Consider the following 26,494-nt stretch of genomic DNA (forward strand, 5'->3'; position numbering starts at 1 on the left):
ATTTCCTCCATAACAAGTGAGAAGGAGAACAGTCGTGACACTGCACTGTAAGCTTGGCCAAGTGGAAAATACTTGTGCTGTCATTCTCTGTCTTAATGTTTCTTCCTGTTCCGTCTTTTCAATGTCACAGCAGACACCAGAGATTGTTCTAGGTGATGACTTCACCCCCTCTCTGGGACAATGTTTAGCTAACCACAGGTGCCCCCTTTATTCTGCTGTGACATTCACAGGCTTCCATAGAAGTGTATGTAGCTGCAGGAGCTCATACTGACTACATGCGGGTGACTCTTGAGCCATGATATACGACCACCGTTCTCATTCTTTCTTATGGAGACACATGACCATCACATGACCATCACCTCTCAATCATTTTTGGTTGAATAATAAAACAAAGAGGCAAAGCTGATGAAGCAAGTTCTACCAGAAAGGACTGCATGCACATTTTTGACTTGGTATCTTGTGTTTTTGACTTTGTTTGTTTCATTTTGACACCTACTACTACTATAATAATAATAATAATAATAATAATGATGATGATGATGATGATGATGATGATGATGATGATAATAATAATAAATAACCTTCAGTTTAAAGGAAAACTTACAGTAGTGTATGGTGGCTTGTGTTAGCAGTTTACTTTCTATCTGTGGTGTGGTGCTGGGAAGGTCGTGGACAGTGGATTTATTAGAGCTTTTTCACTGAAAACGTCTGCCTGCTGTTGCTGGAAATGATGTTAATGAGTCGAGTTTGTGGACCTGAAAAACGCTCTAAGAAAAGACTCCTCTGTGCCACATTTCCTCCCCTCTACAATGCCTCTGCTAGCATCTGATGTACAATATGAACTCCGGACTGGTGCTATAACACAATACACAAACTGAATGCCATTACCAGATATGCACCTCAGAGAACGGACTAAACTCTGCTCAGATGTCTCCCGCATGTGCCCTTAATATTGTTCATGTGCAGCAGAAACAAAGTGGCTTTTTTTTCAAAGCTTTGTGGGATTTTACAAGTGAGATATTGTACCACAGAGGTGTTTCAGTTGGCCCTGCTTGATGATTATTGGTGGTTGAATATTTGCATTTGCATGTTTAATGTACTTCTAATTCTTGTAATTTGCATAATGGGCCTTTGCTATCCATCTGAAGTCACTTAGAGGCAAGGGAGCAAATGGCTCACTGATCTCTGCCGCTTCGCTGCATAATTTTCCCATTCCCACTGATGGCCTTGGTTGGCATCTATTGTAATAGGCCGTCTGATTAGTGATTAAAATGTTTACTGGTACACTGGGAAATAGATCCAGGCAATAGGCCACCTCTGAAGCCTAAGCACGCAGCTGGCGTCACACAGACAAATGGCTCAACGGCTGATGTCTTTTTAACCATGTACTTAGCTGGCAAAATGGTGAACGCTGTGAAGACAGTGAGAGAGAGATTTACTGATGCATGAAATCATATGAGCCAATAAGACTACAACTTTTTTTTTTGGTTACTATTTGTCACAGATGGGTGAATTTACAATTACACAACAATGTTAGAATGTGGTTGTTGATGCTGATTCTCAGAATGAGTTTATTTCTCGTTCGTTACATTAACTTTGTGCTGCTTTGGCGACAACTGGACAGCTGATTGTTTCTCCTGTCATCCATTTGAATGCAAATCTTTATAATGTGGGTTAGACACACAGCACTGTAAAGGACGGTGGTAATGTCTTACACTGAGAGGATGGAAAGGTTTTTTAAACGTGAATCTATGTGAGTTAAAAGCTCACTTTGTTTTCTTTCCATAATTTTTAGTCAGACTTTGAGCTTATGTGGCAAAGAAATCAGCTTTCTCCAGGAGAAATGCAGAAATTAGGATATTTGGAGGAATAATTCGACATTTTGGGAAATTATTATTTGGATTATTTGCTTTCTACCCAAGAATTTATACTGCTTCATGGGTGGTTAGCTTAGCTTAGCATAAATAAGACTGGAACATGGGGAGATACTGTAGCTAGTCTGGCTATGTAAACATTTCACTGTGATACATGCATCTTTGTTCAGTCCATACACAAACGAGTGTCGTGTTTCAGCATGAAAAATACAACCTATCATGTTTGTCTTTGGATTAAACATATCCGACTGTCAGATTTCTTTTAACTTAGCCAAGCTAGTGGTTTCCCTACTTCCAGTCTAAATGCTAAGCTAAGCTAATCGTCTCCTAACTGTAGCTTCATATTTAGCGTACAGACATGCCCTATTTCCCAAACTGTCAAACTATGCCTCTGTAGCATGATTAACTGCATGTAAACACACTGGACGGTTTCTTGAGTGTTACACGGCTGATCACATCAGACACATGGTCACTGTGTTTGTGTTTAACAATGCTAAATTACCATGATGATCAAAAATCATACAACATAGGTTATGATTCATGTGTGATGATCCGCTGATCCAGCTCTACAAAGCTGATTTGGTCTTCGCGTGGAAGCGCCTGATGCGGAAAGGTGAAAGGTCATTGGAAGGCATTTCACCAAGGCTGAGTTCACACAGAAGCTTGCCAATGACTGGTCCAAATTTAAAGCCGTGACCTGAAGAAGAGAAGGCATTACAGTGAGCAAACCACACGGTTCAAACCACGTCAGATGAATCAGTGTCCTGAAGTGAGCAGACCCACACCCTACACCTTGTGGTAATCTCTGTGCCTTTGTCAGTCAGGCGATGGGTTTCAGCCCCACACGAGTGAATATATTAAAGGAGACCAAAGCTACTGCATTGTCTGCCACTGAGCATCTATTCACTTTAGTGACCTGGGACCAATTGCTGAATTAAGGGACATTTGTCCTTTTTCTGTGTGATGGCTTTATGTGCTCGAGCCCAGGAGTGAGATGAGAGCATCTATTTTCAAAATGCAGCATCCTTTTTGCTAAGGTCTGAGAGGCAAATTGTGAATGTCAACAGGGCTTGAAGAATGCAACACATTGCCATCTGACAAAGGTCTCGGAGCTCCTGTGGATTCTGTCTGGCTTTGAAGTCATAAAAGCTTGGCTCTGACAGTTTGGCCACGTGGATTTTCATCTCGCCAGAGAAGGAAAATGGAAAACCTCAATAGATGGCCAGGCCCACAGGGTGACTTTGTAGCCATGGCAACCTCCCAGTACATGCTTTAAAGCACTTGTGCCAGGCTTTGATGACAAATGCACGTAGTGAAGGAGGGGAAGGAAGGCAACACTTTTTTATTCTGTGGTGGGGAGAAGCCCTGTGAACTTCTCCAATATGGCTGTGAGCTTCTGTTGTGCTGCTGGAGAATGAGCACAAACTGCAAAATCATAATTAACCCTGACTAACAAACAGAACAAGCAAAGCCTCAAGTTGTTCTCATTATTATCACAGTACAATGCAACATTGAAGTTGTGTGAGAGTTTCCATAATGACTAGTTTCAGGCTTGTAAACGGCATTCATGGCATCGTCAAAGTCATAATTAACGAGTGGAAAACTTTTCTCAAAGCTCCAATTATCTGACTTGAAGCTTAATAATAATATGGAAGTGCTTCTTACAAAAAGATAACAAACATGGATTTTTACAGATAATTCTAAATGAACTAGTCTGTTGTTTTAGGGTGCATTAACACTAATTCAATAGATATAGTGCTGTATTTATCATGGAACTATTTGTATTGCTTGTGACAATACAGGTTTAGGTACCAAAGTTGGTCCAGAAATCTTTTAAATGCTGGACGGATATCCATGAAAATATTTCTGATATTCACAGTCTTCATAGTATGAATCACATCATCTTTAGTGATCTGTTGAGTTTTCATGTAGTACTCCAGTCACATACTTTACATAATTGCTACAGAGCAAAATGTTTTCAAAAAAATCAAACATCCACTTGAGGCTGGCTACAGAACATGGTAGTCTCCATATGAGTAAACATCCAACTTCACAGCAGAAATAAACATGTTTACAGCCTGGTACAAAAAACTGTTTTGGTCTCTGTAGCTAATTTCCCCGTTCATGACAACTGTACTGAGGGTGAATTTATATACAACTCACCTGTTCACATTATATTAAGGATTAAAGTTATACACAAATAAGCATGTGGCTGCAAACTGAGCTTCAAAACGGCTCTTCAAAAACCTGTTAGTGACGTCAGGCATACACTGTTCATTCTTTGTACTGCCAGTGGTACAAACCGTTCATGTTCCCCTCAACATGAATTATCATCAACTCAACATTTCAGTTTGTCTATCTTTGATTTATGTTTAAACACATGAAATGAATAACAGGAAGCTTATCTTTTTCTGTTTCGTGCTGTTTGTTAAATGTTGCTAACATGGTAAGCATGTTAGCTTTATCATTATGAGCATGCTGACATTAGCATTTAGCTCAAAGTACTGTGAGCATGTGAACGTGAGCCTCCCAGGCTGCAGCATGGCTGTACACTCGTCTCATTTAGCCCCTACACAAACACTGTCAGTCACATATCGTGTGATAGTATGGAATGCTCCAATGGACTGGGGAATCTTTCCCATCTTCCAACATACAGGAAGTGAACACGGCAAAAAGCCACAGCAGGTTTTCCCACATTGTCATCATCATTGGATAAAATAATAAGATACTTTTATGAAATTAATAATCAGGGGAAAAGAGCAGATGTGTCAGTCCACACATCATGCTCATGAGTGACCTCATTGCCACGACAGAGGATGATCCTCAGCCTGTCCTCTCAGAAGAAGATTGCTTTTAAATTCTCTGCAAATGATCATCCTCCCTCTGAGATGAACCCTTTTTCTTTTTGGATTGTTAAAAAATGGAAATGGTTCATTTTCTCGTGCCACTCTCACCCGTCTTTCACCACAGATGCACTTGCGAGGTAGAGCGTAACCCAACAGCAAAATATGCTGGCTGAAAATCGAGGCAGTGCACGCAGCAAACAAACAGAGCTGCTGCGCCCTCCATTGAACAGAATGACCTCGATTTGCACAATGTTGCACTTGCTGGGTGTGAAAGCAGGGTCACGCAAACATTTTTAGCTTCACTCGTAAGGCTCTAAGAATAGCAAAATCATTAGTATGTAATTCATTTGTCCAACATTTTTAGACTTTTAGTTCATTTATCCCAGCAAAGCTCCTCTAAAAAGCAGACAATTGTGTGCAGGATATTAATTACAGATATAATTAGGTAAAGGACATGACTGCATGACGAGATGGCAAAGTGCCAAGAGACACTGAAGGTATCTGCAGGAGAGGAGAAGTGGAGCCGAGTCAGCCTTCTGGGTGCTTTCGCCATGTTAATTAGAGAAGAACATGAGTGTAGACCCAAGGCACAGGCGCTTTCACCTTTCACAATGGACATGAACGTCTCATTAAAAGTTAAACATCTACGTCCCTGGAATACGTGGGAGGTTCAGTGTGTCCAGTTGGACTCTGTGAGAGTTCATCCTCGTGTGCTCAGTGTTCAGAGTTGTTGAATATCAACATGGTTTCACTTCTATGTTTTAGCTGTTCATGAAATGCTTTGCGTTCATAGCTTTACCTTCATTGGAATCAATACCACAGTTAGTTCTGGCCTCTGATTGGCTGACGTATGGCTAGAAGTCATTCGTTATGTGAGTTATAGGTGGCTGTTTCAGGGGCCTCCTAAGAGACCATTGATAAATGGGAAACCCTCTTTATGTTTCAGAAATAGTTCATCATGCTGTAAACAAATACTGTTCAAGGAACAGTCTGACACTGTAATTTTACCCAGAGTTACACAAGAGCATGGTATCAGTTTCATGCATCCAGTAAGTCCAGGACACCTCTGGTCTGGCTTAGCAAAAACAAAGAAGCAGAGACACTGCTAGCATAGCTCTGAAAAACCTCCAGTGATGTCACAGATTTGAATGTGACTTTTCTAAATTGTGAGCTAATAAGCTTGTCACATCAGAAACATTCTGATTTGTCTGCGTGTAGTGAAGCTGGACTGTGTTCTACTCAAACCTTCTGGTTTTTTTTACTTTTACAAAGTTGTTTACACCTGCCTCTTCCTATCTTGCCTCTCTGCAGTATTGAAGTTGTTGATAATACCCTCAGAACTTGAACTGGATTCTACTTCTTTTGACCTCTTCCCTTTTAAACATCATTAAATAATCTGAGATTCCTGGACACTGTCTTCACTCAAATGATTTCTAACAGAGTTCTATTTGTGCTCTGAGTTCAGTTAACACACAAAAAACAACTAAGTTACAATAACTTCAGCTCCTTCAAACAGACCAGCTGGACTAAGAATTCCCACGGGCCACCCCAGAGAAGGAAGGGAGCTGGGATGAGAGTTAGACTGCTCCACTACCTAGCCTACATATGGATAATGTCTGAGATGGGACCCAGTAAAGGGAAATCGGAGACTTTCCCCATCACAACATCCTGGATCAACCTATTGCACTTAACATGTGGGCTGTGGTCCACACAGACAACAACATGCTGAATCTGTGTTTATGTCAGTGATGCTGAGTTTAGGGCTTTTTAACCTTTATTGGACAGAAACAGAGATGCAGCAAAGGGCCACAGGCTGAAATCAAACCCTTGTAGCCTTAACACAAGACGGTCGCTCTAACAGTTGAGCTACCTGGTTGCCTCAGTTTTTAATGTTAAGATGCCGACCATTTTAACAACACTATGCTTACATTCTTCCAGTCACACAACCGTGTATACTGTTTTATTACATTTTGATTGAATTTCTAAATTCAAATATATGTATATATGTTACATCTGCCTCTGCCACGCCTACCTCCAGGGGTTAAGTGTCTTGTCCCCAGTCTGTGTGTGTGTGTGTGTGTGTGTGTGTGTTTCAGGTGTGCTGGAGACAGAGCAGAGCAGGAACCACCAGCTGCACTCAATCCTGTAATCATCCAGCAACCTAGTTATACTCAGCTCTGCCACGACCACGCTGCCAGATCGTAGCCACTAACCCGTTAGTACTGCGCATCAAGCCCTCAGAGATTGTTCTGACTTTTTCCCCGTGCTAACTTTTTGTGATCTTCCCGGTAGATCGTACCCTGCTCTGCTCAGCTCTCCAGCCCTTGATGACCTGACCTGTTGCCCTCGCCTGCTCCACCAAGCCCTGCTCAGGATCCAGCCTGAGATACTCAGCCTGTGTCCTCCCTGCCTGGCTCCTGACCAAACCCAGCCTTTAAGAACAATAAACTGGTTTAACTTAGTCCATCTGCTCCCTTTGTGTGTCTGCACCTAGGTTCCTAGTCCTTCTAGCCTGTAACAATATAAGTATGTGTACATGATTTATTGTTATGTAAATCAATAATCTTAATTCCTTGAAAATGAGGCTCGACTCTGTTGTTGTCTTTAAATTGAGACCAGCACAACAACAACAAGTAAACAAGCCAACAGCAAAGGAAATGAGGATGCTTCAGGAAACTGAACATGAGAAATCTACAAATAAAACGGGAACACTTTAAATAAATGAAAAGCCTCTCTGATTCAATTCTGTTTCTAGAACTCGTGTTAACAGCTACTCTCATTTTGTTTTTCCTCCTCCTCAATCCTTCTTAGACTGATCTCACTCCTCTGACCAACAGTGGTCACAAACATGTACCTCTGGAGGCGCACGCACACACACACACACACACACACACACACACACACACGGCGAGCACAGGGCCGCTTGGCTCTGCGCTCGTCCTGGGTGAGGAGGGAACAAGTGATGCTGATTCATTTGGCTGCTGCTGCTGTTTTTGTGCTGGCACTCCTCAGCACACATCTGCTGTACAAGGTGCCAGAAACACTACTTTGTGCTCGGTGTCTTGTCGAGCTGCTGACATTTTCATTCTGACACCGACATCTTCTACTTGACTCGACTTCAAAACACAAACACTGTTTCCTTTCTTCTATTTTGCCTTTTAATGATGACGATGTGAAGAGGAGAGTGACATACATCTTAACACAGAACTTCTCATGTGTTTCTCATTTCTGCGCTCAGCACAAGACACAAAATATGAATTATAATGCCTAAATACCTGAATTCTAATGATCAGAGATGAAAATTGTTGGTTTTCCCTGCCTCCAAAAAAAATAATAATCAGGACCATTGAAACATATTTTGCTCTGAACTGTAGCTGCTCTATTGTTCCTTCCTTTTCATAAGCACTCATATAACCACTGTGACGTATTCAAGCTGATAAGAAAACACAGCATCAAAGGATTCTGTATGGCTGGCATTGTTTCCACCTTAAATGTGGTGTACTAAATAAGAAAATATTGTTCTGCGAAACAATATTACCACATACTGTAATTGAATGAATATTAAAGAATAACAGACAAATGAAAACATGTAACCCTGTGTGTGACATGAGATGATAAAAATACAAAGTCCAGTTTAGAGATACATGTGTGTAAGTCCAAGTCAACTTTGGTTTTCACTGTTAATCGAGCTGCAGCAGGAACATTAGGACTGCTTCAGTTCACTGACTGATGCTGTGGCAGCTCTTTGTTCTTACAGCAGTGGCTATAGCTCTGTGCATGGCAGTGTCGGTCAACAGTTTGGGCCTGACTTTAACAGTGAACATGTTAAACATCAGCATGTTAACTGAGAGACTATGCCTGAATCCAGGCTGCTAGCATGGCTGTCGACTTTGTTTGGTTCATAGAACTGTGCAGCTCTGATGCAGCCTCCACCTAATTGTTCTGAATTCATTCTCACAGCTGGAATCCTGCTGTGTTCAGCTGCTCCAAGACTACAACCTCTACTGATACTTAGTATAGAAACTTTAATTCCAGTGCTGATTCATGTCTACTCATAGGTGTACACAGTAGTTTTAGCTGGGAAACAAAGTGGGATGATCCATCTTAACACAACATATCTTTTTCGATCCCCGGCTCCTCCAATCTGCATGTTGAAGTTGCAAGCCATCAGTGTGTGAATGTGTGTGAATGGTTAGCTCCTCAAACTGATGAGCAGTTGGCACCTTGCATGGCAGCCAATGCCATCAGTGTATGAATGTGTGTGAATGGGTGAATGAGATATGTAGTGTAAAAGAGAATATAAAATGCACTGTAGGACTCATTGCAGTGACCAGCAATGAGTCCAGATCTAAATCCCATAGAATACCTATGGAGAGATTTTAAAATTGCTGTTCCAAGAAGGCACCCTTCAAATCTGAGAGACCTGGAGCAGTTTGCAAAGAAGAGTGATCCAAAATTCCAGTTGAGAGGTGCAGGAAGCTTGTTGATGGTTATAGGAAGTCATTGGTTTCAGTTATTTTCTCCAAAGGGTGTGCAACCAAATATTAGGTTGAGGGTGCCAACAATTTTATCCGACCCAAGAGTTTTGTGTAAAATAATGTCAAATTTGACTTTTTTCTTCTGTTTTTTTGTGTTGTTCCAATGGACTTAAAGGAAATAATCGTGTATACCAAAACATTTGTAATTGCAACACTTTTCTGGGAGAAATGGTGCATTTTCTGGAAATATTTCAGGGGTGCCAAGACTTTCGTCCAAGACTGTCTAGCTGTTTGGTGTTGTACCTGAGAATCCGGCTCCAATCACAATGTTGATGTAGGCGGGGTGGCAGTCCAGCACAAAGTGACGGTCAGGTGTCAGCTGTAAAAACAAAACATGAAAAGCAGACAAAGTTCAGATTAAAATGAGAAGTTGACTCACTCTGACCAAAACAGCTTTTCACCCTCCAGCATTTGTTTGAAATGTATAAACTGTTCAAACTGCAGAGCTGGGGCACGATGTCAGGGTGAGGGCAAGACAGCTTGTGCACATTTAGTCAACTTATTCCATTATATAGAGATGAATAATGAGTGGTGACTATCTGACTATCACTATAAGACACACACACAGTCTTTCATATGGCCATGTGGCCTCTGGAGCCGATCCTGTCAAAGTCTTTGTGGAAAACGTCTTTTAAAAAGTGTTTGACTGGATGAAAGTGTCTGCTGTAGAATACATAATGACCTCTGACAAAAGGCACATTTTTACCACAACGGTAGAGACGTGCGGAACTGAACTCTGTCCTCTTTTAAGAATCTGTGCTAATGGAACAAAACAGCTGCTGTTAAGTGGTAAAAGCGTGGCTGTCAGGGGCATTGGACAAGGTCACAGGAATTATGTTTTCCTACAACTTCAATATGTGATGGAGGTAAAAACGGCTTGCTGTGTTTCTGGAGGGCAGAGCATCTGCACAGCCCCAACCCCCACCACACCTGCAAAACACACACACAAACAGAATCTAAACCGAGAATGTCATTAGAGAGTAACATCCAACAGTAAATGAATTACAGACAGTAACTTCCACCTCATATAAATTGAATTCAGGCCACTTTGGTTCGTTAGCTTGTACCTTTTAAATAAATGAACTATTAAATGTCTGTCACTTGACTGATGGATCAGGACGACCATGATGAACTCTGATGATGTGGAGTGTTGGTACAGACCGTATACATGCAGCTCTCCACCACAGCAGGTTCAGGGACCAGGCCAGGAAGACAGCGGGTGACGTACCGCCCGAGGATCTCAATGTCAGACCTGTCTGTCTGCTTGTCTCTCTGGTCTGGATCTGTCTCACTGCCCATGTGGTAGCATATCTGCACATAGAACGACGACATAAATATTATTTTGCATACGTTAAATGAATATCATTAGCGGGAGGCCAATGCATTTGTGTATATATCAGTTTTTATAGTTGATATAGTTTGTGCATGCTCACATTTACTGATAACACAAAATCTTCATTCATTCAAGTGATCAAAGCTTCAGGTTGGAATCTTGTTTTGTGACTGACATGTTCATGCTGCTGGATTCTTTTGTCATTTTCACACTGATACTTTTGCATATCCATCCGGTCTACTCTGGTTACACCTTGATAATGTAACCTGCATATCGTCTTCCCTTCATTCCTCTGCTCTCATGCAATGTGATATGATGGGATGGCTCATAAACAGCAGCTACTTTTAAGGACATTTCACGTCACGTCGACACATTTGAAGCTTTTTGCATGTGATTTCACGCTGTAAGAGATGACGCCCTTTGGACCTGCAGGAAAGAATGAAGTTGGTTACCTTCGTTGTCATGGTAACGGGAAACATGTTAATTCAGGTGACCTTGTGGTAACTTGTAGTAAATGTTGTTGACATGAACAGCGATCTGTGTTTGTTTGACTCAACCTTGTTCTTTATACATCTTTGTCTTTATGACATTCTGCACAATATAAGTAAGAAGAGACAAAAAGTTATGAAGTAACATGTGAAAAGTAAAAACATGCTGAATGACTTAAGACAGTGACATGCTCTACATACAAGGCCTGGCAGAGATCTGCACTCTTCTACGCTTTAGTAATCCATTTCATGATTTCTGCCTCCATGTTTACTGCGACCACCTCATTTAAATCACAACTAGACATGGCCATGGCCTGGACATCCTTAAGCACATGCTCACTGTGAACCCACATCTGTTCAGATGAGCAGGTGCATGAGTTCTCTTCTTATTCAGCAGATTCTGTCCACGGTTCTCATATCATGTGGCAGTGAAGCAGAGTGACTGATTCTTTAAATAGCAGCTCTAAGTCATTACACAAATCCATAATCTATCTCATACTGATAATTTTACCACAGATGTGCAATGAATAATATTCAATTCATTAGAATAGTTCTTCTTTGTTATATGTGACAAATAAATTAACTGAATTTAAACTAATTGCCTGTGTGACAGGAAGTAAAAGATGTTGCCATGAAAACTCTTCTGAGGCTGAATGTATAGACGACGCCTGTGCACAAAAAAACATGCACACACCACTTCACACACACACAAAGCTGGTATTCACAGTATGAAAGCAGAACATACACACAAACCTCAGACCAGCATACACACACTTGGTGAGAGATGTAACCTTGGAGCTGTTTTACTGATTGTGTTTTTATTTTTGCAGCTGACACATGAACTTGATTTAAATACTTTATGTGATGAATGTTATTATTCTTTTTGGTTTGTTATTCATGATCTTTACTTTTCACCCTGAACTGTGTGTGTCTTAATATGAACTTCATCACTGATCATCATTCTTGTGTTTAATCATGCTGATTAAGATACTGTGCGGTAACATGATGAGCCTTCACAGGTACATGTGATGAATTAGTGCTTGTTATAAATAGCCACAGCCGTGTGTGATCACGTGGAATGAAACCGTTCTGGTGCTGTTGGAGAACATCGCTGATGCAACACAATCAGCTAAACTGCACTTCTTTGTCTTTAATGGGAGGTGGAGCGGATAGAAGTATTGATGTACAGTATTGATGGGTGGAGGTTTTTTCTACGTCCATTTATGGGAGTGGAAATGAAACACGTGCACACAGATCCACAGCTGAGATTCCTCAAACAGAACCATGCGGCATCTTTGTACGTACACACAATTTAGTCATACACAGAGTTGTTCTTAGGGTGGCTATGGCTCAGGAGGTAGAGCGGGTCTTCCACTAATGACCACTAATGATCAGCAGTTCGATCCCTGGTTCCTCCAGTCTGCATGTTGAAGTGTCCTTGGGTAAGATACTGAACCCCAAACTGCTCCTGAAGGCTGTGCCATCAGTGTGTGAATGTGTATGAATGGTTAGCTCCTCAAACTGATGAGCAGTTGGCACCTTGCATGGCAGCTAATGCCATCAGTGTATGAATGTGTGTGAATGGGTGAATGAGATATGTAGTGTAAAAGAGCTTTGAGTGGTCGGAAGACTCGAAAGGCGCTATATAAGTACAGTACATTTACCATTTGTACATTTGACCCCAGCTCTCCATGCAGAGTGTGTGACTGTGTTCTATATAATACAGAGTCCAAACTATTCCCAGAAACATAAGGAATTTACCATTAGTCATCAACTTACTGGTTGATACACAATCTGTGATACAAAAGAACTGACAGCTGTTTTAATACAAGGCTACATCTCAGTTTATCAAAACGCAGAAAGAAAAGAGCCACTGTATTCAAACACAGCATTCAGATTTCAGAAATCAACCTCTTATCTGTCTCTCTGTATAGTTTATTTAGATTGTGTAAACTGTTTTAAGCGGGACATGAGTCAAGAACATTGACCACTACAGCACCGTCACACCAATGATGTACCCTCCCACATATATAATGTCTAATTAAAGAGAATATACAGAACATGAAAAGATACTTCTAGATGGACCTGCCCTCCTGCCGCCATCCTTTTATTTTACTGAACTATATATTTACATGTTACATGTGCTAACAGAGTTGATTTGTAGCTTCCACATGCAAAACTCAGCTAAGCAAAGCTGTTTATGAAAAGTTATTTAGAAGTGAATCAGATGAAGTTTCAGTGTCAAGGCAGAAAATGTTGTTGTTGTTGTTGATGTTTCACATGTCTACACACACACACACACACACACACACACACACACACACACACACGTTTTCTCTCTCCAAACTTCTAAAGCTGTTTTTTTTTGTGCCGCTCCTACCAGCCAGGTCTGACACAGACAGTCTCACCCAGAGACTAGAGGCACAGCACGGAGGCTGAGGGATTAAAAGAACTGCAGGGTTTATTTTTTCTTCAAGATTTTCTGCTTGAAGACACTTTTTGGCAGGTCCATGCAGAAACAAACTAAACTAAACAAAAGCAGAGTAATTACAATATCCCTCTGCTTCATTTGGAGACTTTTTTAACACAGTGTTAGATGGTCCAAACATTTGACACATAGTAAGTTTAGCGACTGTGTCTCAGAGTGAATAATGCGTTGTGGCATCGCCATCTGTTCCCCCCCCCTCTTCTATGCATGTGGTCTGCTATTAGGCTGTGAGCTCCTGCTGGCCTGCCATAATGCCCGAAATAGAGATGTGCCATCAGATGCCATCCAAACAAGCACAACTACCACAACTAATCTGAAGTCGAGGGAGGACAAATCACATTTTACAGCTGGCTGTGGCAGTGTTTTTGTTTCACAGGGGACAGGAACTGTACTGCCGCACTCCTTGACAGCAACATTCTGCACAAATCTTTCTGTTTCTTCACCAAGCACTTCATGGATTTTATATGTGTGAGGATCATCTCTGGGTGAGCAAGGTTAAATGAATTAATAATACATATTTCTAAGCTAAATTGTTATTAACTGTACAAAATCCAAATCAAATAAAAAAATATGAATTCTAACTAATAAATAAATCAAACATTAAAAATACCACAAAATATAGTTTGATCAAAAGTTAGAAAACATCAGAGAGAAAAAACAACAACTGTTGTAAATAGATATTTCTTAACAGACAACAGCCACATGAGAAAACATTGCTCACAACACAACCTTACAGCTTCAAAAAGAACGTAACCCTGGAGACATTTGCCAGCAGAGCCATTTTTGGATTTACAGTGTATGTATTATGTACTGCGGTTATTAATGACATCTACAATACAAAGCCCGGGACCCAGGCGTGTGCATTGCGAAGCATCTTGCATTTCATTTCATGGCACCCGTCAGCTCACATTCAGCTGTAGCGCTGCAGAGTGTTGCCTGTTTTTTTCACACGACGATGAAAATGATAGCCATATTGACATCATTCCTTTCACTAAAGTTTCAGTCTATATCTGGGGGTTCATTACAGACGTGAACTCAACAGCTCCTGCATCAAATGAAATGTCCGCTAGTGTTTTCTGTGGACCGAATCCACTCATTTGTTGACTAGGGTTGTATAATTGTGGTATTTATCAAAGGTAAACTCGATGTAGAAACTCACCACAGCGAGGCTACATCACACACAGGTAGAGGTAGGCAGCGTGGCCCAAGAGATCTCAGATTTATGTGTTTATAGGACAACACAGGCTGCGCTATACTCTGTAATAAGTCACATCACTGAAAAAGCAGAGCTCCTGTGTTTGTATGGACCTTCATCTAATGAAAAGCTGTTCAGTGCACTCAGAGCACTGGTTTAAATATTAATGTTGAATAATGAGGTGAAACTAGAAAATCAGCTCGATAAAATGAAATAAAAAATGAAATGATCATTAATAAAGTTTACTTTACTGTAAGCATGAATATTTGAGGGCTTTGTATGGATCTTAAAGTTAAATGTGTGTACTGTGACGTACCTTTACCAGGCCTGGGTACTCGTTGGACGGGAGGCCATAGATGTGCTCTTTGGCCTCCTCACCCTCAGTCAGCAAGAAGCAGGGAAAGCGTCTCTTTACATTGTATGACCCCAGAACCTTCTCCTTCCAGTAGCACACATTGATCTTCACCACCTGTAGTGGAAACGAGGACACTGTTAGCAGCAGACATGTCTCTGTGACGTAGTGGTCACTAAAGACAAATAATTGACCATAGTGTACAGCGTGTATTAGTACATTTTTAGCAATTTGTATTTACTTTATTTATGATCAATTGAGGCATTAGCAGTCTAACAGATCACCTGGATACAGTCTAAAGTCTTTCTAGTATGACACCCTGCTTTGTGTCACGATTCCTCCCTCCTGGCTCAGCATGGAAACACTCGGTTGGTAAACTTTTGAAGAGGTCCAGTTGATTTGATTGACTGAGATTGCTAAAGTTTCGTACTGACTGCAGCTAAACTTCAAATAAACACTCAACAAACACTCACAACAAAGCTGTCTCAGTGTTTTAAAGTGATATGTGTGAGAAAAACTGAATAAATGTTTAAACATTCAAATATAATATTTAAATAAATCCCAACCTGTCGTCCCATGTTCCACCCTGTTACTTAAACTTCCTACAAGCTCTCAGCACAGGTTCGACAGATTCTTTGCAGCCTTATATTTATCTCACACTGTGTGTGTGTGTTCTACATGATAAATAAGAGCCAGCAGGGATGATTGAACCCTTCATTGTTTAGGAGGGGAGAGGGAGGCATGGAGGGGTTTAGTTTGTGTGGTGTGTCACAGCAAAATGTTCTAAATAAATAATAACAATAAAGAAATGAAACGTTTGGACTCATCATCCCACATATTGTTTCCTTATTAAGTTTATACAGTGAGGTGAACCATTGGGTCGTAAAACTGAGACAACACTATACAAAAACACTTCATATTATTCAAACTTTATGTGCATCTATATAAGAAAACTTAACAGATACTCCACTCAAATCTCTGCTGGATGTTGGGTAGGCATTGCAGTATGTGCTTCACCATCTGTTACAGTAGCTGGTGGAGATGCACTCTCATGAGTGCACTCTTGGAATTAGAAAATTCTTATGCGAGTCAGATTTAACTACAGCTAGCTGGAGCTCCTGCACCTTTGTAATAAAAGCACACAGAAGACTGTTCATGTAGAGGCCAACTCATTTTCAAGCATGTAGGGAAGCCTTCATGGCACTGCACCACATTTTTTCCACTGGAATGACACCCCGGAGGGCACTTTGTCTGTTTTTTTCTTTGCACAGAGGCCCACCACAGAGAGCACTTCATTATGTTTTATGTACCATAGGTGCATCCAAGGTCTGTCTTTCAGCCTCTCACAAAGCTCTCACCAACGACAACGACTTGCTCTGTGACTCTTTTTTCCTCTTAGCTTTCTCCATCAACGTCCCATTTTGTCTCTTCGCCTCTGCCATGATGTCTCTAAGAGCTTGCTAAACTGGAACCTAGTGAGCTGAAGCAGGTTACATTTCTCCAAGTTCCCAGTCCGGCAGCTCTGCTGATTGAGCTTACTAACCCCTGTGCAGCTCTGAGACGCTGCAGCTGTGATGCTGTTTGGGTGTGCTCTCCATGTGGTTTTATATCCCACCATCACGTTTCAGTACTGAAGCATTTTGCCCACCAGACTTTGTTAACTTTTTTTGGTTTATATTCTTCTAGCATGAAGAAGGACGCCATGTAGTTAAATTGTCTCCCTTTTGTCTGTTTATACAAGCAGATCAGATTCTCCATGCCATTTCTATGTTGTGTCTGACTTCTGTCCAGATTGATCTGCTCTGTGCTGCTTGATGCGGCATCGGTAGAACAGCTGCATATTCTCCGCAGAGCAGAGAGCCGCTTCTAAAACATGCTGCGGCACTTCTAGTGAAATATCAATCGTTGTCTAGAATGGGTGCGATCAGTCCTGCTGACCCTGTTGCAGCTGAAACGCGTCGCAGCCATGCCCAGCCAAGCCCAAATCCACTTGCCTGGACATTGGCGAGAGTGTGGATGGTGGTGGAGGACAGAAGAAATATCAGGGGGTCATTCAAATTTCTATATGAATGTGGATATAAAATGTGACAGCAGTCTTGGTAGCAGTTGTTGAGTGTGAGGTATAAGATATGATGTATATAGTTTAATTAATTATGAATTTAAAACTGATCAATAATACACTTAATTCAATAAAACCACATGCTAGTTACACTTTAAAATGCACTGTATCATAAAATTGTAATTACAAACACAGCTCTCCTGCGGTGAAGAGAGGATTAGGATTTAATGAAATGTATACATGGTTGTAGAAATGACAACCATCCAAGGGTGGCAATAATAAGGACACATTGTTCAGGAGCGTTCAGTGTAATGAACTAACTGGCCGTGCACTCGTTCTCAGGGACCATAAAAATTCAAAAAGAAGTGCTCTGGCGAGCCAACGAGCTCCGAGCCTGTGCTTTTCTACCAGTTCACTCAGGCATGTCATTCCCCAGGCCCCCAGCCTGCTGCTGGCCTGAATAATGCAATTCCAATATCAACTCCAATTCTCCACTCTAACAGCTGTCTGGTTGTTTTCCCATCACCTTCTCTTTTCAGGCTGTGTGGCATATTGCACGGTGGAAAAGACTGCCTTGCTGACTAAGGCCTCTGAGCTGTTTAAATATGGAGGAGTAATGCTTTTGCGTGTATATATACATACACAGCTACATGAACATTATTGCATGTGGAACACAAAAATTGTATACCTCTAGTGGAAGCTGTAAGCCAGTGTGGGCTAGTAGTTTATTGGTCCAGGGTCCAGCAGTGATCACCAGACTCTTGGCTCGATAAACACCAGCAGAGGTTGACACTGTGACCACAGGGCCGGGCTTGATGTTGGTCACTGTCTCGTTGTCTCTTATGACCCCACCCAACTTCTGAAACTGCCCCTGAGAACAGAAATGACAGAATGTGTTTATGAAAACGCTTCAGTGGTATCAACTCTCACCCCGTGTGTAATGAAGTACTTCATCAGAAAAGGCTTTAAAGGGTTAATTGGCATATTTATTTAAATAATGTAATTAAGAAATATCCTGCCTGCCTCTTTGAGTCTAGATAAGTTATATAGAAGTTGGTTTCCACAGCTGAACCTTTGACTTTTACTAAAAGTCAGACACATTATGGATGTGAGGAAACTCACTGTGCTTTCACTGTGCTGTCAGTCCAATGCTCCAAACTAAAAAACACGAGAGAAAGAAAACGGCATCTTTCATCATTAATGCACATAATATCAGTAATCAATGGATCTAAAATAAAGCTGATGGAGTAAATTCGGACCACTTGACATGCTCCATCTAGCATACAGGCTTCATTTATAAAAATGTTATGCATCTTTATACTTGAAGTCAGATCATTTTTGATGATGTGCTTATGATGGACTGAGCCTTGCATACACAGGTTGTGAGAAACCCATTTGTAAGTTTAACCTTTACACATGACCAGTGGGAAAACTGCTCTGCGCTGGCTGTACCCAACTAGTTCAAACTTGAAATTATTTCAACTCTCAATTATTTGACCTCTGACCTCTGACCCTTTAAAGCACAACCAAAGAAATATTGGCTGGATGCCACGAAGTATAGCACCAGCACATGAAAGCAGCAGAGGTTGAGAGCAGAGAGTGAAGGAAATTGAACCCTTTCTCACTCAACTTGTAACACAACATGAAAAACAAACCGCGATCTCACCGGGAAAAGTAGCGCATGGTAAAATGTCACCAGACAGACAAGGAAACTTCAGGCTCTGTGAACGGGCAAGTAGTTTATGAACATGTCACACATACACAGTGACATGATTCATATGACAGGTATGGCTATCCATCAACATCTTAGTGCCATCATCAGGCCAAAGTTTGTTTTGTTCAATACTGTTGTGGTGGTGTGTTTCTTGTTCACCATTTCCTGTTTTATGCTGAAAGAGTCTTTCCTTAGGTGTCTTGTGTTACTTCACTTCTTGTCTTTTTCCCACCTGGTTAGATATTTTTGTCATTTTTATTCTTTATTTGATATTGACAGGTGTAGAAATGGAAAGGGAAATTCATGGGAGAGAGCGAGAGAGAGGGGGAGCGATATGCAGCAGAGGACCCAGGCTGGAATCAAACCCGGGTCACTGCCGTACAGGTTTTGGCCTTGGTGCAGGTGAGCTACCAAGGCACCCCACCTGTGTAATTAGTTCATTTTTTATCTTGTATTTAGTCCTTGTGTTTTCCTTCTTTCGCTTGTCAGCTTATCTGTGTTCTGTCTCAGTGACATGGTCCTGTTGGTCCTCCCCATGGTTCTGTTCCTGCTCTCAGTTCTGTATTTTGTTGTTGTTGGACTTCTGCTGAAGTACTGTAACTGTTGCTGGATTGTTCTTGGGTGGCTGGATTAAGTGTGTTTCAGCCATTTGTTCTGTCTGCACTGCAGTTCACTTTTTGAACTCAACCATGACAGATTGTTCATTTATGTCGAAATACTCTGCATTAATGACATTTCCATCTACCTTAGCTGTAATTATGTTTAATGATCATTAACATGGTGAACATGGATTAATCAAAGTGTTAGCGTTTAGCATTTAGCCAAAGCACCACTTCAGTTAGTTAGCTGTTGTGGTGTGGTCCTCACACAGACCTGAGCTGTTTATGCATTCATTCATGGAGGAATATCAGCAGTTTGTTTTCAAAAAGAGAAGAGACACTTGGAGACGTGCCATGCTGAGATGATGTAACACGACAGATCAACTGCGACACATATTAAGACATATTAAAGACGATGCTGTTAAAGAGCCACGGCATGAAAATGCACAAAGCAATAATCTGCCGATCTATTACAAATCTCTCTCTACAACTCCACTTTCATGTATAATTGACTGCTGCTTCATGAAATAGTGGCAGAACAATCTGTCCAGTCAATTGAAAATGGCACCTCACTGAAATAACAAAGCAGTGTTTTGTGCTTGACCTAACCGCCATGGATGAGCCTGTTCTCCTCCACTGCGTCAGCTCAGTGCTGACACAGTGGAGTAATGTGAATTCATTGCTGAAAGATATTCCTGTGTGGTGTGCTGTTATTAGATTAAAACAATGGGCATGAAATATGTTCACTTATCCACGTCTTGGTGTTTCAGTCTAATTCTTGATCTAACCCTCGTACAAATTAGAAAATGTTTTGCTTCTTTAATCTCATCACTTCTACATGCTCTCAAAGGATTTTGTTAAAGCACCATTGCCTACAGCTCCGTTCACTGGTAACATTTATACGGCACAGACATCTGACTTTCTGCCATGAACCCTGGAACAGACACGATAAACTTATCAATATCAATTTACAGTATGTTTTGATTATCTCCTTTTTTTAGAATAGCATTCTGGCTATTCCGCTACAGATGTATTAAATAATGCTAGTAAATTTCTACAAAATGAATCTGATAGGGCCACATCAGTGAGTGAACCTTGTAGAACTCCATGAACCTGAGCTCAAACAGCTCTGTCCATCAGTTCTGGCAGTTTGAGTTCTGATTTTCTAGAACACTGTGACATTCTTAAAAAAAATGTCTCGCATGTAAAGAAACATGAGCAGTCAGATGTCTGGATGAGTTGGAAACAAACTGACAGTTTATCCAGATCATATAAATCACTTTACTTGGAGGTAAAACTTGCGAAACCTTAAATGTCTGATGATCCCTCACTGCACTGGAAAACTGGAGTGCACACTGTAAATGTTATACGTTGAAGCAGAAGTGAATCACTGTGGTATGTTTACAGCAGACAGTTTGGTTAATAGTTCAACTCTTCAACCTTCATTTATTAAATCACTTTGGCTGACCTGGTATACAGAAAAGACTGACTTGGGGAGTCCACATCATATCCTAAGTGGACCACAAGATTGGCCTTGACCCATGGCGTCAGTTACTGAGTCTAACACACTCAATGTGCTTTCCACTGTACCTATGGTGTACCTGTACAGTCCTGAGTGCACGGTCAGCGAACAAAACTCCGGCACTTATGTCCACAAAGGCTCCATCTCCCGGAGCCAGGTTGACATTGGGGATGTGCTGGCTGAAGTTGTCATGGGTCAGGACCACCATGGGAGTCTTGTTCCTCTGTAGAGTGACCTTAAACTGCTGGTAACTCTCACTGTTCTCTGGTCCCATCACCAGGAGTCCTGTTTGTCTAGGCGAGAAAATCAACGGAGGTGAAATGATCAGTGTGATTTTATATTAGCAGTAAGAGTTTGCGAGGAAAAGAGTGAGTGTTGTTATGTAAGCTGGGTAAGCCAGACTCCATTCAACCTGGTCTGAACATTACCTTTCTCTTTAATACTCCTTCAGTTAAGGCTAATGGGCATAAACAGCCTTGCACTTCCCCAGACATAGCCCTCAGGGACACAGAAAAGAAGGAACAGAACTATTTAACCCTTTGAAGGCATCTGTGAAGATGTTCATGTAATGATGTCAAGTGCTTCAGCAGAGTTTCTTTATGGCCGGCTAATGCTGAGGCCTCAAAAAGAAGATGTTTGCCAGCGAGTTAGTCTGTTAGACTGAAGGAGATTTATTTCAAAGATTCATTTTTTATTTCTTTTGTGTGTTTTATATAATTTCTCTCACTTGTTACCACAACTGATAGGTGTGCACTCAGACAATCAGAGAAGCACTTTCCCCAGATTATTGAAATCACTTTATTTAGAGGTATAAAAATATCAGTACTAATCATTCACTGTGCAGGAAAACTGAGTGCAAAAACAATAGTAGGTTAAAGTTTGAGGCATTGAAATGTGATGGATCACAGATAATAAGAGTAATAATTAGCCATTAGTCTCAGATTTCTCTTGTTAATTAGCTTGGCCAGTCTGGCATTATTGCATTCTATTGCAGTCTTCTCAATTGGTTTTCTGAAGAAATAAAAGCAGAACAGTAACAATCAGTAGCATCCACAAATGTAACTATGACTTAACAAACAGCAGACAAAACAATAAACTAAAATGTAATGAGAAAATATGACCAAACATATCAATGTTTGGTCATATTTTCTCATATGTAGAAGAAAATTAGAAAGAAAAAAAGACAAAAAAGGAATCATCAAAATCATGATTCTCATTTACAGATGAATGTGGAAAGGTGAAAATGAACTAAATTTACTATTTTACATACTCTATTTATCATGGGTAAATAATTCATTATCTTATTTAACATTTCCTAAAGATTAGTGCTACCAGCTCTTAGCAATGAACTCGAATGAATACGGCAGGAATAATGGGCAAACTCTAAAACTGAGAATGAACCTTTAACTGGGTTAAAACAGTCACATTAGACCGGACATCATGTGAGCTGTGGACAGTCATCCAGCAGATCACAGCAGCTCCAGTGTGAAGTTATTGTCCCAGAGGTTATGAAACACAGGGTCTAATTCAGTAATCTGCCTGATGGATGGCTGCCTCGCCTTTTGCTAGCAGTGTTTTCTAAAGGCTGCTCCGACATCTGTCAGCAGCCATAAGGCAGAGACAACCCCAGCTAAAGGCTTCAGCCATTCATCAGCAAATTTTACGACTATGTCTCCCTGTGTGCTTGTGTGTTTACGAGTGTGTGACGGAGGAAGGAAAAGCCACGCCAAGTCTATGTAGGATCATAAATATGATACTTCATCTAGTCCAAACTGTCAGACTGGGTGATTGGTGGCACTAGTTCAGCTGGTGGATGTGCACACATCTTCTGTATGTGGAGAAACTTAAAAAAGGTTAGTGCGTAGTTTTTAGCTTTTGCTTCGCCCTTTTTTTCCGATGGCTCCATCTTCCCCAGAGGCGGTGGCAGAAGTGGGAGGCATTGCTCACACCGGCCTCACCTGAACATTTGTCATCGTGACGCGGACATTTTTTTTTTGCCAGCCCAAGGGCACAGGTGGCCTTCAGATGTGGACCCATCAGTCATGAGCTGTGGACGGGTGCACAGGGACAGGAAGGCACACTGTTTCTAGGGAGCGTGCCATGGGTGTGGCTTGGTATCATAAACTATTACCCTGAGACATGAATAATGAAGCCATGTGTTTTTCTGCTCTCTGGTACTGAAAACAAACCGGCCTGCTCAGAGGTAATGTGACCAGGGTGCTTAAAGCGCTGGGAGGTTTCAGTTTGATGCCACTGTCATGTTCATAAACACACAAATTCGACGGCACTCTGTGACTGAAAATCAGAGTTTATCAGATGAAAAAAGTCCTTGTTTCACATTCAGAGGCACGGGATGTGTCAACGGGTGATTCAGTGACGCCGGAGGTAATGAGAAAGTCATGCATTTATGGTTCCTGTAGATTGAGTCGCTGCTCTTGTGCGTACATAGCACCTTGAACATGTCAAATCACAGCGTTCTGCCCGAGCTTTTGTTATGTTCCGTTTAATGGCTTTTCTCTCCCCGTGTTTCTGCTGACTGCTTACCTATACAGTTTGACACCCGCCTCCCTCTCCAGCTGAGCCCACAGCTCATAGCACTCCTCCATCATGTGGGTGTAGAAGTCCTGGTCATAGGCCCTGCGGATGATGCGGGTCTGGCCATGGGAGCTCCCTCGACTGTGGGGCAGGAGGAACTGGGAAAGATGAACATGAACAGATCATACAAAAATAATAATCACTTGGTTCAAATTAAATACCTTCTGATTTTGGAATATCACACAGCAAATGGTACTCCACCCTTTTCCCAGCTGCAACTGGCTATATCCATTCACAGAGTCGCACGCAGTGATCTGAGTGTGCATAAGTGAGTATAAGTAGTGAGTACACTCACATTCAAGAGAATGATTGTAGTGAGGACACATTCCACTTGGTATGTACACAAACATAGGGCCTATTATATGCAAAATGTGTTTATTACTGATGATTTGTTAATGCTGGATTATTAACTGGACCAGAGCAAAGCAGGGAATTATGGGACGTGGACCCTGAGGATCAGATGGATCATCCTGTGGAATACACGAAATACAGATTTAAAAAAAATTTCAATAGACAGCACCAGCACACTTTGTAACTGGACATGAGGGCATTATAACATCTAATTCAGCGTTGCCTGATTGAATAGTTTTGCTTGTTGTGGAGGGTAAAATGGGCTCATGGACAGGACAAAATATCAAAAATATATGTGTATATAATTGTATTTCTTATTTGTGTGAACACATCCAGACGCATCATTACCACCCACCCACAGCTCACCCTCCAAACACACACGAGCTGGAGTGTTTTTGTGAAGCTGGATTTTATTTGCATTCTTCATTTTGTTTTTGATAGACTGGGATTGTGTCTAGTGTGATTGTGGACTGTAGAGTTTTTTTTCTAATGTCTCGAGCTTGTTGCTATTTGTACTCAGACTTGTCTTGGTCCATTGCTCTCACCAAATATTCTAGTTTCTCTCGACTGAGTCCAGAAACATATGTTTGTTTTTTTGTTTTTGTAACTTAAACACTTCATCTGGGTTTGTTAACAGATGTCTGTCATTTTCCATTGGTAGTCCAGGAGAAGCTCAGAACCATCATTTATTTTTATCTTTTCATTTCAGCTGTTTACACATTAGACTGTGGAGAGAGTGAATTGTCTGTGAGATCAACTTGGAGACTGGGAAAATACACATAAAGATATATTTGGTTTAAAAGGTGACTTTCACTTTTTGTTGCTGTGGAGCTTTGTGATTTTAAGTGAAAAAGATGTACACGTTTAACTTCAAGCACTTAAGGTAAACATGAACATGTGCTGTTACACACACACGTTACTTGCTTTTTAACATTATACATAGATCGTTCTGAATGATCATCTTAAAGCAGATTCTGTCTTAGTCTGACTCTGTCTTTCTCATTTGGACTTGGTCTTGACTAGTCCTGGTCTGGATGCCAGCTGCTGCCTGCAGCGCAGTGCTGACTTTCGCAGGTCACTCCTGATGAACTCACCTCTGTGAAGGATATCCAGCCTCCTGTCCTGACACAGTTTATAATGCATGCAGTAAGTCAAGTAAACTAATGCCACAGATACTACATGCAACACTTCAGTATGTCCTGCAGTCTGTAAGTAACACGTCTTCAGGCCTTTCGTTGTGTGTGTCACACACCTGCTCCAGCAGCAGAGTCTTCTGGTTCTTCTTTGCCAGCTGATAGGCCGTGAACGAACCCTGGACCCCGGCCCCGATCACTATGCAGTCATACTCTCCTTCAGCCGACATGCTGACTATATTTAGCACTGATTCACGGCGTGCAGGCTGCAGTTAATGGAGTCCGATTACACCTTCATTTACCTCTTATGACACCAACAAGTCGACTAAAGAGGAGGAGGAGAAACTAACCAACTCTGACGTGCTGTGTGCCCTGCGTCCTGACTGCAAGGAGCGCAGAACATGCGCCACGTCGAGCGAGCTTCTCTGTCGATGGCACACGAGAGCCTGACAGTCTGAACTCAGGGCAAAGACATATCCAAGAGTCTGGCCACAGCTTCAGAGAGAGGTCATTGCTGAAGTTTGTAGAATAAAAGAATGCACTTCATTTCACTATTTATCACCTTTGACTTCACACAACAGCGGAGGAAATTTGAAGTAAACACAACTGTATCCAAATATGTTCAAACTGTTTTGTCCTGCTTCCAGAGTGTACTCCTGTTCTTTTTTTCTCCTCCCCTCTCCCCATGTTGTATCCCTTTATTCTTCTTTCCTTGACTACCAGACCCTGTCCTGTCTACCTCCCCACAAATTGTCATATATGTATGGACAGACTGGTGTTGTAATTTCGTTGTACCTTACTTGTACTGCTACAATGACAAATAAAGCTTCATTCATTCATCAAACTCAATGGATCATAATTTTGAGGGTTGTAAATTTTCTGCATCTTTTTACATGAAACTGTGCTGAAGCAGATGACGCTAAAGATATAAACTGTGACAACTGAGTTATTATTAACTGTCCAGGAAGAAAATAATACATCATGAAACAAAACATGATTTTGAGAAGAACAGTTTTATTAATTCCTGAATGATGGAGCTCACTATCAAAGCAAACAGATAGCCTCGGTCTGTGTGTAACAAACTAGAACTGGTTGACTACATGCTGAGCTTGTGTATGATATCCTGTCGTGTTGTCAGCAGGCCTGGTCTGGTGGTGATCACAGTGGATCCTGAGTGTTCTGGTTGCTCTAGCTACATCTGGCCATTTCCAGAACTGCTGTCATTCTTTCCAGCCTGACCAAAGTGCACCTGTTGCACTTACATAACCATGAGTAGCCTCATGGTTATGTAGGTCACTCCTCTGAGTGCTCTGATATTTTCTTTTAGTCTGGCACAGTAAAATGACATGAAGTCACTTTTCAGTCACTTCCTGTCAACTGGAGGTTTGTAAATGATTTCTTATATAA

The 26,494-nt window shown here is 41.3% G+C and overlaps 1 protein-coding gene across 2 annotated transcripts; it reads right to left on the reverse strand.

Annotated features, from left to right (window-relative positions):
* Positions 1–763: 763 nt before the first annotated feature.
* Positions 764–25,439, reverse strand: pipox (pipecolic acid oxidase). 2 transcript variants are annotated; one of them, XM_027280858.1, is made up of 8 exons: positions 25,049–25,156; positions 23,553–23,701; positions 21,088–21,301; positions 17,862–18,044; positions 15,079–15,231; positions 10,420–10,569; positions 9,502–9,577; positions 764–2,571 (listed from the first exon to the last, which is right to left on the reverse strand). In XM_027280858.1, the coding sequence occupies exons 2-8, from the start codon at positions 23,615–23,617 to the stop codon at positions 2,441–2,443; spliced, it is 972 nt and encodes a 323-aa protein (XP_027136659.1). In that variant the 5' UTR covers positions 23,618–23,701; positions 25,049–25,156; the 3' UTR covers positions 764–2,440. The 2 variants fall into 2 exon arrangements, with proteins under 2 accessions (XP_027136659.1, XP_010743925.1); XM_010745623.3 differs by lacking the exon at positions 25,049–25,156 and adding an exon at positions 25,207–25,439 and having other exon boundaries at positions 765–2,571.
* Between the last annotated feature and the right edge of the window lie 1,055 nt (positions 25,440–26,494).

The sequence above is a fragment of the Larimichthys crocea genome, chromosome VII, assembly GCF_000972845.2.
Source record: "Larimichthys crocea isolate SSNF chromosome VII, L_crocea_2.0, whole genome shotgun sequence".
Lineage (NCBI taxonomy): Eukaryota > Metazoa > Chordata > Actinopteri > Sciaenidae > Larimichthys > Larimichthys crocea.

What these genes read in the sequence shown, in the direction of transcription:
- pipox (XM_010745623.3), bottom strand. Translation starts at nt 25,317, where the DNA reads ATGTCGGCTGAAGGAGAGTATGACTGCATAGTGATCGGGGCCGGGGTC. An exon ending in GCTTACAGCTTCCACTAGAG is followed by an intron (nt 15,232 to 17,861) that starts GTATACAATTTT and finishes TTTCCACTACAG; the next exon opens with GTGGTGAAGATCAATGTGTG. An exon ending in GATTGGAGCCGGATTCTCAG is followed by an intron (nt 2,572 to 9,501) that starts GTACAACACCAA and finishes TCTCTTCTTCAG; the next exon opens with GTCACGGCTTTAAATTTGGA.